General features: G+C 58.4%; 1 protein-coding gene across 1 annotated transcript; it reads right to left on the bottom strand.

Annotated features, from left to right (window-relative positions):
* Nucleotides 1–12,017: 12,017 nt before the first annotated feature.
* Nucleotides 12,018–13,143, bottom strand: LOC122154387 (uncharacterized protein DDB_G0271670-like; the record flags this gene model as incomplete). Its single annotated transcript, XM_042802589.1, is given in 2 exon segments — nt 12,018–12,814; nt 12,945–13,143. Coding segments are annotated over 2 exon segments (996 nt in total), but the record flags the coding sequence as incomplete, so codon positions are not given.
* Between the last annotated feature and the right edge of the window lie 150 nt (nt 13,144–13,293).

Raw genomic sequence — 13,293 nt, forward strand, 5'->3', positions numbered from 1 at the left:
GGGAAACCCCTGCCAGCGGGAAGGGCAGGCCAATGTGCAGGGGATGCTGAGCACTGGGCAGACCTTCAGCCCTCCAAGCAGAGCCTCTCCTTCCCTCTTCAGGACAAGCAGGCTGTCCTTGGGGCGGTGGCCGCCAGGACGGGGGTCCTTCTGCGTGAGGAGCAGCACCGCGAGCGTGCCTGGGAGCAGCTCCTCTGGCTCTTGCACCAAGATCAGGAGGTGCGAGACACTTCCCGGGTCAGCAAGGTGAGGTGTTGCGCAGGGCCTGGCGTGGCTGCTGGAGTGGTTCTGTGCCAGTGCCACGAGGTGCTGGGGAGCTGTGGGGTGCCAGGAGGAGCTGAAAAGCCCTTAGGGAAGGATCGGGGAGAGCAGAGAGGCCTGAGGCTCTTTGGGCAAGAAAAGAAAAACCCGGGGTGGGGGGCAGGAGGGAGGCAAGAATCCCTACGTCTCATCTTCTCATCAAGGGACGCACTGCCACCTCCCTGAGCTGTGTGGGAAGAGCTTTGCCCTCATGCCCAGGGCCATGTCTAGTGCTGTCCAGTGAGAGGGGCAAGGTCTGCTGAGTGAGAAGTGCCAGGAAACAGAGTTGTCAACACTGGTCTCTGTTCAGAGGCAAGAGCCCCTCCTGGTGCTGCTCCGAGGGGAGGGCAAACAAGAAGCCCTGTGCTGGGGGATGTAGGGTTTTCCCTGGGAGCTGGTGTTAGGGTCTCCCCTTTTATCCCAGTGGTGCTGGGTTTCTCCTTTGCCAAGTGCCTTTAGGTGGCTTTAGCCTCCTCTTCCTCCCCCATTCTGTTGTAGAATCCCCAGCTCTGTCCTGGAGGTGCTGGAGGGAGTTCAGACCCCAGTCCCACGGGGCACGGCTCTTGCCATCAGCACTGCTGTGCACCGCCAGGTAAGGGGAGCCTGCGTCCTGCCGCCGGCCTGGGGCCCACACGTGTCATTGCCGTGGAGGGGGAAGAGCTGCCGGCTGGCAGGGCAGGGCAGGGCAGGGCAGAGCGGGGCAGGGCGGGGCAGGGCAGGGCGTCCCTCCGCCAGGACCTTCCTGCAGGCCAGGAGCATGCCAGGATTTGTGATCCTTAGGGCTGCAGGAGGCCTGACCCTGGCTGTTTGGAATGGGCCCGAGGGGCAGCCCAATTCCCACAGCAAGTTCCCTCTTGGCCAAGCCACAGGAGGATTCCGGAGCATCGGCACCCTAAGGACTGCCTTTCAACACTGCTCAGCCTCAGCTCCCGGGGTGCTGCAAGCCTCTGTGTGCACCCGGGGCCACCGTGGGGTGGGCTGGGTTTTGGCTGTGGGTCCCGTGCCCAGACGCCCCAGGGAGAGGAGAGCGGAGAGCATCGTTTGGTTTCAGTCCCTCTCGGCACTGACGCAACTTTCTCTAACACGGACCTTGTTCCCACAGCTCTCTGATGTGAGCCAGGAGCCTGGCCCGGCCCATCAGGCAGTGCTGTCCCACTGCATTGTGCCGCAGGGTGAGGAGAGGAGGCTGGGCGATGCCCCGCTGTGCTGTGGCAGCTCTCTCCCTCTCCTTGGTGGCTGCTGGTAAGTGCCTGTAGCCGGGGCAGTCGCGTGGGGGGGTTCTGGGCTGCACCATCGGACTGGTTTCCCCAGAGGTACTATGGTCTCTCGGCTTCATGTGAGCTCCTGGAGCTGTGTCCTGAGCTGGTGGGGCCCTTGGGTGCTGGTGCTGGGTGGCTGTGGCTGAGGAAGGGCTGGAGGTGTTGGGTTTGGGTTCCTCGATTAGGGTGAACCCAGCTGTGGTTTAAGCCACTCTGGAGAGGGCTAGTAAATCCCCTTTCTGTTTTCTCTTCCTTTCTCCTCTGGCCAGGAAGCTGAGGCCACCTCTGAGCAGGGAGGAAAATCACAACTTGCTGTCAGTGTGCTGCCAGAGTGTCCTGGTCTGTGCTTCCGAGGAGCAGGTGAAGAAGCACAGGAAGACAGTGGGGGCAGCTGTGAGCATGCGGGTACCCCCCGGCCAGTGCCTGCCCACCTCTGGGTCAGGATCCCACCTCAGCACACCCTGGCAGCCCCCGGGATGCAGAACCTCAGCTCTCCTTTCCTGATTTTAGCTTCTGCATGGGAGAAACCTGGAAGATCTGGGCCTGCTCAGAGAAACCCTTCTGGAGGCAGAGGTGACCTCCGCCTGCTTTGACTACGTGGTCCCTGTGAGTAGGCATGGGGTAACAGGAAAAGTGTTGCGGGGGCAGAGAATTGAGGCCTTAGTAGGTGATAGGAGGTGGATGCCTTTGCTAGAGGAAAGTGGGGCTTTGGCTCCTTGCTCCAGGGCTGTGCATCTGGCCGGGGCCAGGGGCTGAGTTGTGGCACAAGAGCCCCCAGCCACTGCAGCCTCAGGACAGGCAGAGAAGTGGGTCCTGATGGAGGGAAAGCCAAGAGCCAGCCCTGAGCTGGGCGAGAGCAGCCTGGGGGAAGGCTGGAGCGGGGAGATGCTGGCAGGGAAACAGCACCTGGCTCAGGGCAGAGGCAGCAGGAGAGAGCGGGGCAGTGAAGGCTGCAGTGCCAGAGCTTGATGAGGCTGGGGGCTGTGCCGGGAAAGGGCCAGAGAAGAAGGGAGAGGGAACTCAGGGAGAAAAAGATTCCTGTTATGAGAGAGGTGCACCTTGCCCCAGGTCCTGAGGGGCTGGCTCACCTCAGCCAAGGAACAGGAACGGGAGAGAGCCCTGCGGGTCTGTGCCCACGTGCTGGGTGCTTGCAAGGAGCGACTTGAGCTCATGGTGAGTAGGGACACCTGTGTGCCCTGGTGCCCCGTTCCCATTCCTGGCCCCAGAAGGGAGCCCTGCCCAGCTGAGTGCTGGGTTTCGGGGCTCGTGGGATTACGGGGCAGCCCTTGTGTCTGCCCCTCTGTCCGGTCGCTGCTCAGGGAGCAGGGTGGGCGGTAGAGGCGAGCGGGTGCTGGGGCTGCCTGCGACCCTTTTCCTGCTGCCCTCCCCTGCAAAGAGAATGTCCTTGCAAGCAGTTCAGCTCCCTGGTGGGGCTGCTGGGGTTTCTGATCACCGACTGCCTGGCCACATCCTGCCAGAAGGCATTGGTCTGCCTTGGCTACCTTCTGCAAATGCAGGGTGAGGAGAGCGGGTGCTTCCCAGCCTTGCTCAGCCTGATCCCTCCGTTCCTGGCCTGGCACCACGGGGGTCCCACGGGGCAGGGCCCCATCCCCAGCAGGGCAGGGGGAGGCAAGGTGCTCAGCTGGTTTTGTGTCCCCACCCCATTAGCCTTCTGCCTCCCTGGCCATCTCGGGAGGAATCCCTGGGAGAGGGTCGCTGAGTCCCACCTCCCTGGGGCGTGTATGAGGCTGGGAGGTCAGGGCCATCCCTCACTGTTGCCTGAGAGCAGGACATTGTCACCAATGCTGGCGACTGTTCCCCTCCACATCTGTCCCCCTCCGCGTTCCAGGAGAGACAGAAGGTGGCCAGACAACGTGCTGTGATGAGGTCCCCAGCGTTACAGAGCGCGTCTGCCCTCTTGCTGCCTGCCTTCAGCCTGGAGAGACAGGCAGCTACCCAGGCAGTCTCCAAACTCATCCCTGCCAGGGGAGAAACCTCCTGCTGAGCACAAGAGAGGAAACCAATGTGCTGCGCAGAGCAAAGTGGGCAGGGAGGAGGGCTCTGAGCTGCAGGCCCCGAGCCTGCTGCAAAAGGTTGTGTTTGAACCCTCTCCTCTTCGGGCAGCAGGGTCTGCCTGTGCTGAGGAAGTCACTGGGAGGTTTCCTGCCTCCCAGAGATGCTGGTGGTCTGTGCAGGTATAGGGGACGCAGCTGCTGGGAGCAGAGGCTGCTGGAAGCCTGAAGCCCCAGCAAAGTGTTCAAGGAGGAAGAGGCCTCTCTCCAGCCCGGGATTTGTCAGCCATTTATCAGGCTGGGGAAATCATGCTGCCCCGAGTTCAGGAGGGCCCTGGGTTTCCCTGTGGCCTTCACTGCCACTGCTTGGGTTTTCCTTTATCGGTATCTGGGGCCAGAGATTGAGTTTCCGTAGATGTGACTTCTCTTTTCTCCTGGTGTTTGTTCCGGCCCAGACCATGAAGGTGGTGCCTCAGGCAGATGAGATCAGGTGCCTTTGTGAGGAGCTGAACATCCCAGACATTGAGACTGTGGTGGAGACCTGTACCAAAACGGGAAAGGTAACTGGCCCCAAAACAAGTGGGGTGGGGGCCCAGCTCCTGGGCTCCTGCACATCTCTCTGCTCCCCTCCAGACTGTCTCTCTGTCACCAGAGCAAGCTGCCGGGACAGCTGGTGTTAGCAAGTAGCAGGAGCCTTTGAGGCAAGAGTTTCCTTTTAGGCACGATGGAGCAGATACCATGATATGTGTGTGTGTGTGTGCACGTCTGTGTGTGAGTGCTCTTGTCAGAATACAGATTTGGTATCTCAGCAAGCAGCATGGGGGAGACACTCCCACATGGGTTAGCTGCATCAGATGTAAACAGCACTGTACGCACAGCAGGAGGGTCAAGTGATTGCCCTCTCCAGGGCTGCTGAGCTAAGAGTCCTGTCAAGCTTCCTTTCCTTCCTGAATTGCTGGAGCAGAGCTGGGACATGGTCTGTCCTCTTCCTGGCTTCTCTCCAGGCTGTTTGCAAACGCATCACTCCAGCACGGGCTACAGACTCTCTGACAGCCGTCCTAGACAGCTTGCTGCGTGGCCCACCCACAAGTGCAAGAGCAGCCTGGAAGTGGGTGTTTGTCTTCCTGGTGGAATGCAGAAAGGAAATACTCCAGGAGGCAACGGAGACCTTTTTCTCCATTTGACTTGGTCTTTTCTCCTGTTGGCTGTTGCAGTACACCCTGCTCAGTTGGCATGGGCTCAAGAAATGCTGCCTGTGTGCTGAGCTGAGGGGCTACTGATGGTTTGAGTCGTGCATCAGCACCTGCTCCAGCTGGCACCTGCTCCAGCTGGTGACCAGGATAGGGGCACTTCTTGTCCAAAGTCTCCCACTGGTCCAGGTCCTTCCCATGAGTGAGGCACTAGGAGGTACCAACCTTGCCGTTCCTCCTCTTCCTCCAAGGTCACTCACAGTCCTCCCTGCCCTGGGACCCACTGCACGCTGCTCACTCTTCCCTGGTCCCCAGTTGCCTCTACTCTGAGCTTTGCTGGGCATGCTAGGTTTTCCACAGGTGGGACACTTGTTCGTTGTTCTCAATGCTTTCCCCGGCTGTGGTGTTACCCAGCCTGCGAGCTGTCCTTCCCTTAGCCCCCAGTTGCTGCCCGTTTGTAGCCTGGGAGCCTCTGGCCTCGTGCTGTGCCTGCCCTGTCAAGGCTCCTGTTCTCCTCCTCCGCTGGCACTCGGCTGCGCTCCCCTCGGGCTCGAGGGGCACCAGAGGCTCGCGCAGCCCAGGCTGCCTCAGTGGCCGTCCGCTGCTGACAGAGGTGGGTCCCCGTGAGGACAGCCATGGGTGGCAGCCCCAGGGTCACGCCCAGCTGAGCTAAAGCTCACCCAGCCGTAAGGCCGCTGCTGTTGGAGCCAGGGCAGGGTGTCTCTGCGCTGTCCCTGCAGGGCCCACGGCCGCTCTGGGCAGCGGGAGCGCCGCATCCGTGGGCTGCGGGGTCACCCCTTGCTGCTTCCCCAGGCACAGAGCAGGTTGTGTCTGCACCACAGGCCAGAGGTAGGCAGCCGTGGGAGGAGCTGGGATCTTCCCCGGGAGGAGGGACCTGGCTGCCTCTTTGTCCTTCTCACAGCCACTGCTTCTAGCTGTGAAAGGCTCAGACAAATATCCCTTCCTTTGGGGGAAGAGCCTCTGTGTGGGGAAGGGGTCTGTGCTTTGGGAAATGAGGAGGGCAGAGGCAAGGGAAAGTGTCCCTGGAGAGCAGGGTTCCTCTGGAAGGAGTCACATGCCCTTGAAAAGGTCCTGCACGGCATCTTCAGGCTCTCGAATAGCATGTCTGGTTTTGGTCTTGCATTGCTTCAGACATGGGGAATGCTCCTCAAGCGCCGGGTGTGAACTGTCTCAGTGTGCACACAGGACACGCAGCTGCGCATACAGTTGGGCCCAGGCACACCCAGCGACCGAGGCTGCTGTGTGAGTGCCTGTGTGTGTGTGCGTGTGTGCGTGTGCACGATTGCCAAGAGCACACTGGGCTCCAGACGTGCGTCAGGGTCAGGCAAGGTGGAAGGGGTGAGGTTTTGGGCTGGATCTGGACGCTGTGTCAAGGGCTTGGGCATTGCTCATGTGCTAAGTGACAAGTGACTGTGTCTGGGCCCCGCAGGGCAGGGTAAAGAACGCACTGAGCCTCTTTCTCCTCATCTTCGATTCAGGTGCCCCAAATCCTCAACACCCTTTACAGCTCCATGCAGCAGAGCACCCTCAGGCCCTTCCTGCTCCGTGCAGTGTTTCTCCTCGCCCGCTTTCACTGGGTGCCCGTGATCAGGTGTCTCCTCCAGACAGGTCTGCCCATGGGCAGGTACGTGCACTACCCACTTCCCCGCTGCAGTCCAGTAGGGACCCTGCGGCTTGCTTGCTCTGGGGGGGTCTGGTTGAGAAATAGGTCTGTTTTTTTTCTGCCTGAACAGTCTGGAGTGTTGCAAGACTGTGTGCCTGTGTCTCTGCCGTGAGTGGGGCTTTGTAAACCCCATTGCAGTGGAGGAGGTTTGAGGGCACTGCAGGTCTGCGAGGAGATGGGCTCAGGGGTGAAGGTCTCTTCCCTTCCAGTGACACGGTGGAGGTGTGGAGGAGCCCGGGGAGAAGCATCTTTGGGATTCAGATCCTGAAGTGCTTAGTGGAGAAACTGAACAGAGCAGGAGAGGAGCACCTGGGGACTGACTCCTCCGCCTGTGAGTGGCACAACCATCGGACTGCTCTGGAGACTGATGGCGAGTTCAATGGCAGACACGTTTCTGCAGCTTTGCATCTGCTTTCTAACTCGTACCTCAGCGCAGGGGAGTCGGGTGCCCTGTGCCCGAGGAGACTCCCAGGGCGCTGTGCTGGGCCGGCCTCGAGGAGTGTGGGGAGCCGTTTTGTGCTCCTAAGCCACAGTCTGTCACAGAAGTGACAACTGCGGACAGTAACCCCCCCTCCCCACCCCAGGCAGGTGGGGGAACCGGGCTGGTGCGAAAAGGCCTTGCCTGAGCAGGTGGTTCTTGGTCATGGTTCTCTGCAGATCAGCCGTGCCATCTCCAACATGGAGCACAGAGGAGCTCCAGCAAGTGCTTCCCCACCTCCTTCCCAGCCTCCTGAGGTGGGCCAGTGAAACGCTGGGCGAGGAGAGGCTGCTTTCCCCCATGGGCAGCTGGAGACAACTGTGCCTCAAGGGCCAGGTGCCTGAGCAGAAGCCATGCAGGTAAGGAGCCAAAGGGGAAGATGAAGGGCCCCGGGCCCCTGCAGTGCCAAGGGATGCGGCAGCCCTGGGAGCTGAGTGTGCCCAGTGCCGGGCAGGCGACGGAGCAGGCATTTGTATGAGTCTTGATCTCAGAAAGAGATGGTGGAAAAAATGCAGAAAAATATTCTGGGAGGACAGAGCTTGGATGCAAGTTACAAAATCTTGGAATATAAAATGTTTGGCATAATGGTATGTGCAACCATAACTGCAATGGTATCTGCATCTGCAGTGGCATTGCCCACTGCCATGTCATCTTAATCTGTAATGCTATCTGCATCTGAAATGGTATCTACATTTGTAATGGTAGTTAGCATCTGCAGTGGCATCTGCATCTGTATCTGTCTACAAGTTCCAAGTCTTGGAACATAAGCATACGATTCTTGGCTTCTTTTTGTTTTTCCTTTTTATTCCGCCCCATCAGAAGAAATCATTGTCAGGGTCTCAGTGCACTGAGAGAGGAGGTGTCACTCTAACTAGAACTTAATATTCCACAAGCTTTTTTTCTTTTGACTTTTACTTTTTCCCATCAGCTACACTCTTATGCTCTGGCCACTCCATTTCCTAGAGCCAGGGACAGCGGGGGGTGTGCTGACTTTACTGGTTTAGATATTGCCTGGCTCAGGGCATTAGCTGGGGGATGATGCCCCGCCGTGCTGTGTGTGCAGCTGTACCGGTGTCGGTACCTCCGTCGGTGTGTGCAATGCTGTCGAGAGCTGCGGTGGGATCAGTGTCTGCCACGGCCTCTGCATCTGCAACGTCCTTTGAATCTGCCGTGGCATCTGCAAAGCTCTCTGCACCTGCAGTGCTGTGTGTGCCGGGGGGTGATGACGTCACTTGTGGGGGAGGAAGCTGATTGGTCAGGAGCAGCAGGTGGCACTGAGGTGCTGGGTGCCCACCGGTGCCAGCACAGAGAGAGGAGGGGGGGGGGGGCAGAGGAGAGGCGGGTTGGGGGGCCAGCGAGGGGCCGGCAGCGAGGTGATGGCTGGGGCGGGGGCTGGTGAGGTCACTTCTGCCGGAGGTGCTGATAGGGTAGGAGCAGGCAGGTGTCCTAATGGACCTCCAGATGACCTGGGCTGATGTCACAGGGGGAGGCACTGCGTCACAGGGAGGGCTCCCCGGTACCACGGCAGTGCCAGCACGTCCTGGGGAGGCCTGGGCACTGCTGGGCACTGCGCAGGGGCTCCCCACCGCTGCCCTTTTTTGCTGCTCCACAGCCAGGAGCAGGATCGGGAGGCAGCAGGGAGGTGCTGGGGGACCCTGGCTGACAGGCGGGAGAAGAGGAGCACATCAGAGAGGAGTTTGGGGCAAGGAGCTGGGAAGGGCGTCCCATTTCCTGAGCCGAGTGTAAGCAGCAAGTGCGATGGAGGACTGCTGCGCCATGGCCGTCAGCTCAGAGCTCAGCTGCTTGTTCCCCACACTCCTGCAGCTCTCCCCCAAGGGGGAGGGTTTCGGGAGCTCCGAGCTGAGGAGTCACACGTGGGCTGTCAGCTGCCAAAAGCAGGGGGACAATGTGGCTGCCAGCACTGCCAGGTCACGGTGCCTGCACTGCCCTGAAGACCAAGTCTCTCGTGGGCATAGGGTGGTGCCCCCAAAAGGGGGAATGATTCAGGGTCAGCTTCCTCTGGGAGCTGGCAGTCTGCACTGGGGGCACAGCCCAGCTCCACAGCCATGGCAGTGTTTTTCTGGGCTGTTTGTGTACCCCAGCATCTGTCAATCCCCAGGCAAGGAGCTTGCTGAGTGTGTGAGCTGGACAGCCCAGAGCCTGACACTCCCTTCCCTTGTTTTCCAGCGGTTGTGGCTATCTGGAGAGCTGTGTCCAATTACGCCCTGAGGCAGCTGAAGTTGGGCAAGGTGGGCTGGCGCCCTGGTGCCCCTCACCCTGAGAGCCTGGGCCCCAGGGAGAAATCCCTCCCTGAGCATTGCAGCAACACGGCAAGACCACCCTGTGTGCCCAGAGCAGCTCCTTGGCCAAGCAGGAGAGCAACCAAGTCCAGAGCCAGCCTGAGAAAGCATTCAGCACACCCCAGGGCTTCACGCTTCCCTGTAAAGGGACTAAGCAGAGACAGGGGGTGATGCTGGGCCTGTGCCAAGGATGTCTTTTTGTCTTTTCCCTGGGCAGCGTGTCCAGGTTGCAGGACTCAGAACCTTTGCTATGGTCCAAGAGCTATTCCGTGGCAAATGGGAGGTGCTTGTGGTTCAAAGAAAGACCTGTCTTCCAGCTGGACAGTGATGAGTTATGGCTCCAGGAGCGTGCGTTCGCCACAGTGACTATCCCTGGTGAGAAGGCAGTGGCCGCACTCCCCTTTCCTCCTCCATGTCTAGGGGCTCACGTGCTCTCTGCTCCTTGGAAAGGGCTGGGAGAAGTAGGTAAATGCCTCTGAAGGTTGGGGGACAGCTTGAGCTCTCCCAAAACAAACCACTCCCTAAAGGCTGTTTTTATAAACAACCTTTTCTCTAGATTTATGTAATGAAACTTAAATGGAAATGTGGCCTGCTGTGGCAGAGGCAGTTCCTCCTCCTTGCAGGTGATGTCAGGATCAAGCCCCTGAAGTACAAGCAGCTATCATGAGACAACTTCTGCCTGTGACACGTGGTGGAGAACTGTGTGCGAGTGTGTCCCCTGGCACTAAGTGGACAGACAGGTTCCTTTAGGGATACTTGGTAGAATGCTAATGACACTAAATTGCAGTTATGAGTTTTATTTTCTCAACAAGATACTATGATTAGTTATAGCACAGAATTTACGCTTAGAACAGCATGGGATTTCTACAAGCAGAATCAATGTAGTACAACTGATAAGTAGCGTGATACAGAATTTATAATACAACTATCAAGAGGATCCTAACTGAACTTATGATTCCTAATCAACTGGACCCTCGGCAGATCAGGTCAAATCTTAATACATGGTTTGCCGTATCAATATAACAATCACAATCTAGACTCAGAAAGCATATAAAAGGAGGAGACTCGCTCAGTCCTGGGAGGAAGCAGATGGCGGTGGAGGTGTCCGTCCACCGAGGGGTCATGAGTCTCAGTCTTCTACATCTGTTTGGGTCCATGTTCTCTTCTTAGAACTTGTAAAAGTTGTTTTATTAGCAGTGCTCTTTCTACTATTATATTTCTCTGTTCAGATGAGGAGGAGGACGAGGAGGAGGAGGACGACGAGGAGGAGGACGAGGACAAGGACAAGGATAAAGACGAGAATGAGGAGGAGGACGAGGAGGACGAGGAGGAGGACGAGGAGGAGGAGGATGAGGATGATGATGAGGAGGACGAAAAGGAGAAGGAGGACGAGGACAAGGATGAGGAGGAGGACGAGGACAAGGAGGACGAGGAGGACGACAAGGAGGAGGAGGAGTATGACAAAGAGGACGAGAAGGATGATGAGGAGGAGGACAACGAGGAACAGGAGGATGAGGAGGATGAGGAGGAGGAGGAGGAGGATGACAAGGAAGATGAAGGAGGAGGAGGGAGACGAGGTTGAGGAGGAGGACGAGGACAAGGAGGACGAGGAGGAGGAGTATGAGGACGAGGAGGAGGGGGATGAGGTGGAGGACGAGGAGGAGGACGAGGAGGAGGACGAGAAGGACGAGGAGGATGAGGACGAGGAGGCGGACGAGGAAGAGGAGGAGGAGGAAAACAAGGAGAAGGAGGAGGAGGATGATGATGATGATGAGGAGGAGGAGGATGAGGAGGACGAGCACGAGGATGAGGGGGAGGACGAGGAGAAGGAGGATGAGTAGGAGGAAGAGGAGGAGGAGGATGATAAGGAGGAGGAGGACGACAAGGAGGAGGAGGATGAGGAGAACGAGGAGGAGGAGGATGATGAGGAATAGGAGGAGGAGGAGGGTGACGAGGACGAGAAGCAGGATGAGGAGGATGGGGATGAGGAGGAGAAGGAGGAGGAGGAGGTGGAGGAGGATGAGGAAAAGGAGGAGGACAAGGAGGAGGATGAGGAGAACGAAGAGGACAAGGAGGACTAGGAGGAGGAGGAGGAGGACGAGGAGGAGGATGGCAACGAGGAAGAGGAGGAGGAGGAGGAAAACGAGGAGGAGGAGGAAAACGAGGAGGAGGAGGAGGAGTAGGAGGATGATGATGAGGAGGATGACGAGCACGAGGATGAGGAGGAGGATGAGGACAAGGAGGATGAGGAGGAGGACGACAAGGAGGAGGAGGACGACGAGGAGAAGGAGGACAACGAAGAGGAAGAGGATGAGGAAGAGGAGGAGGAGGAGGAGGAAGACGAGGAGGAGGACAAGGACGAGGAGAAGGAGGAGGAGGAGGTGGAGGAGGATGAGGAAAAGGAGGAGGACAAGGAGGAGGATGAGAAGGAGGATGAGGAGGAGGAGGAGGATGAGGAGAAGGAGGAAGAGGAGGAGGAAGATGGGGACGAGGAGGAAAAGGAGGAGGAGGAGGTGGAGGAGGATGAGGAAAAGGAGGAGGTCAAGGAAGAGGACGAGGAGGAGGACGAGGAGGAGGAGGAGGACGAGGAGGAGGACGAGGGGGAGGAGGAGGAGGAGGAAAATGAGGAGGAGGAAAAAGAGGATGAGGAGTACGAGGACGATGATGAGGATGAGGACGAGGAGGAAGACCAGGATGAGGAGGAGGAGGTGGAGGAGGAGGAAAATGAGGAGGAGGAGGAGGACAAGGACGAGGACGAGGATGAGGAGGATGACAAGGATGAGGAGAAGGAGGAGGAGGGGGAGGAGGAGGAGGAAATCGATGAGGAGGATAACGAGGATGAGGAGGAGGACGAGGAGGAGGAGGAGGAAAACGATGAGGAGGATAACGAGGATGAGGAGGACGACGAGGAGGAGGAGGTTGAGGAGGAAAAGGAGGAGGAGGAGGAGGAGGAAAACGATTAGGAGGAGGAGGAGGGGGACGATGACGAGGAGGATGGGGAGGAGGAGGAGGAGGAAAATGAGGAGGAGGAGGAGGACGAGGACGAGGAGGAGGAGGAGGAGGAGGACAAATAGGAGGACGAGGATGAGGAGGAAAATGAGGAGGAGGAGGAGGACGAGGACGAGGAGGAGGAGGAGGAGGAGGAGGAGGACAAATAGGAGGATGAGGATGAGGAGAAGGAGGAAAATGAGGAGGAGGAGGAGGAGGACGAGGACGAGGATGAGGAGGATGACGAGGATGAGGAGGAGGAGGAGGCCATTGATGAGGAGGATAACGAGGATGAGGAGGAGGATGAGGGGGAGGAGGATGAGGAGGAAAACGAGGAGGAGGAAAACGAGGAGGAGGAGGACGAGGACGATGATGATGAGGACGAGGAGGATGAGGACGAGGAGGAAGACCAGGATGAGGAGGAGGAGGAAGAGGTGGAGGAGGAGGAAAATGAGGAGGAGGAGGAGGAGGTGCAGAAGGAAGACGAGGATGGGGACAAGGAGGACGAGGACGAGGAGGAGGACGATGATGAGGAGGAGGATGAGGATGAGGAGGACGAGGATGAGGATGATGACGAGGATGAGGATGAGGAGGAGGGCGAGGCTGAGGATGAGGAGGTGGACGAGGACAAGGAGGACGAGGAGGAGGAGGAGGAGGACGAGGATGAGGAGGACGAGGAGGAGGAGGACGACGATGACAGGAGGAGGACGAGGAGGAGGAGGACGACGATGACAGGAGGAGGACGACGAGGAGGAGGAGGATAATGAGGAGGAGGAGGACAACGAGGAGGAGGATGATGAGGAGGACGAGGAGGAGGCAGATGATGAGGAAGAGGAGGAGGAGGATGGGTATGAGGTCGAGGAGGATGAGGAGGACGAGGATGAGGAGGATGGGGACGAGGAGGAGAAGGAGGAGGAGGAGGTCGAGGAGGATGAGGAAAAGGAGGAGGACGAGGAGGAGGAGGAGGACAAGGAGAACGAGGAGAATGAGGAGGACTAGGAGGAGGAGGATGAGGAAGAGGAGGAGCAGGATGAGGAGGATGACGAGGACGAGGAGGAGTACGAGGAGGTGGAAATCAATGA

Source organism: Tyto alba, unplaced genomic scaffold, assembly GCF_018691265.1.
Source record: "Tyto alba isolate M040663 unplaced genomic scaffold, T.alba_DEE_v4.0 Super-Scaffold_39, whole genome shotgun sequence".
Lineage (NCBI taxonomy): Eukaryota > Metazoa > Chordata > Aves > Strigiformes > Tytonidae > Tyto > Tyto alba.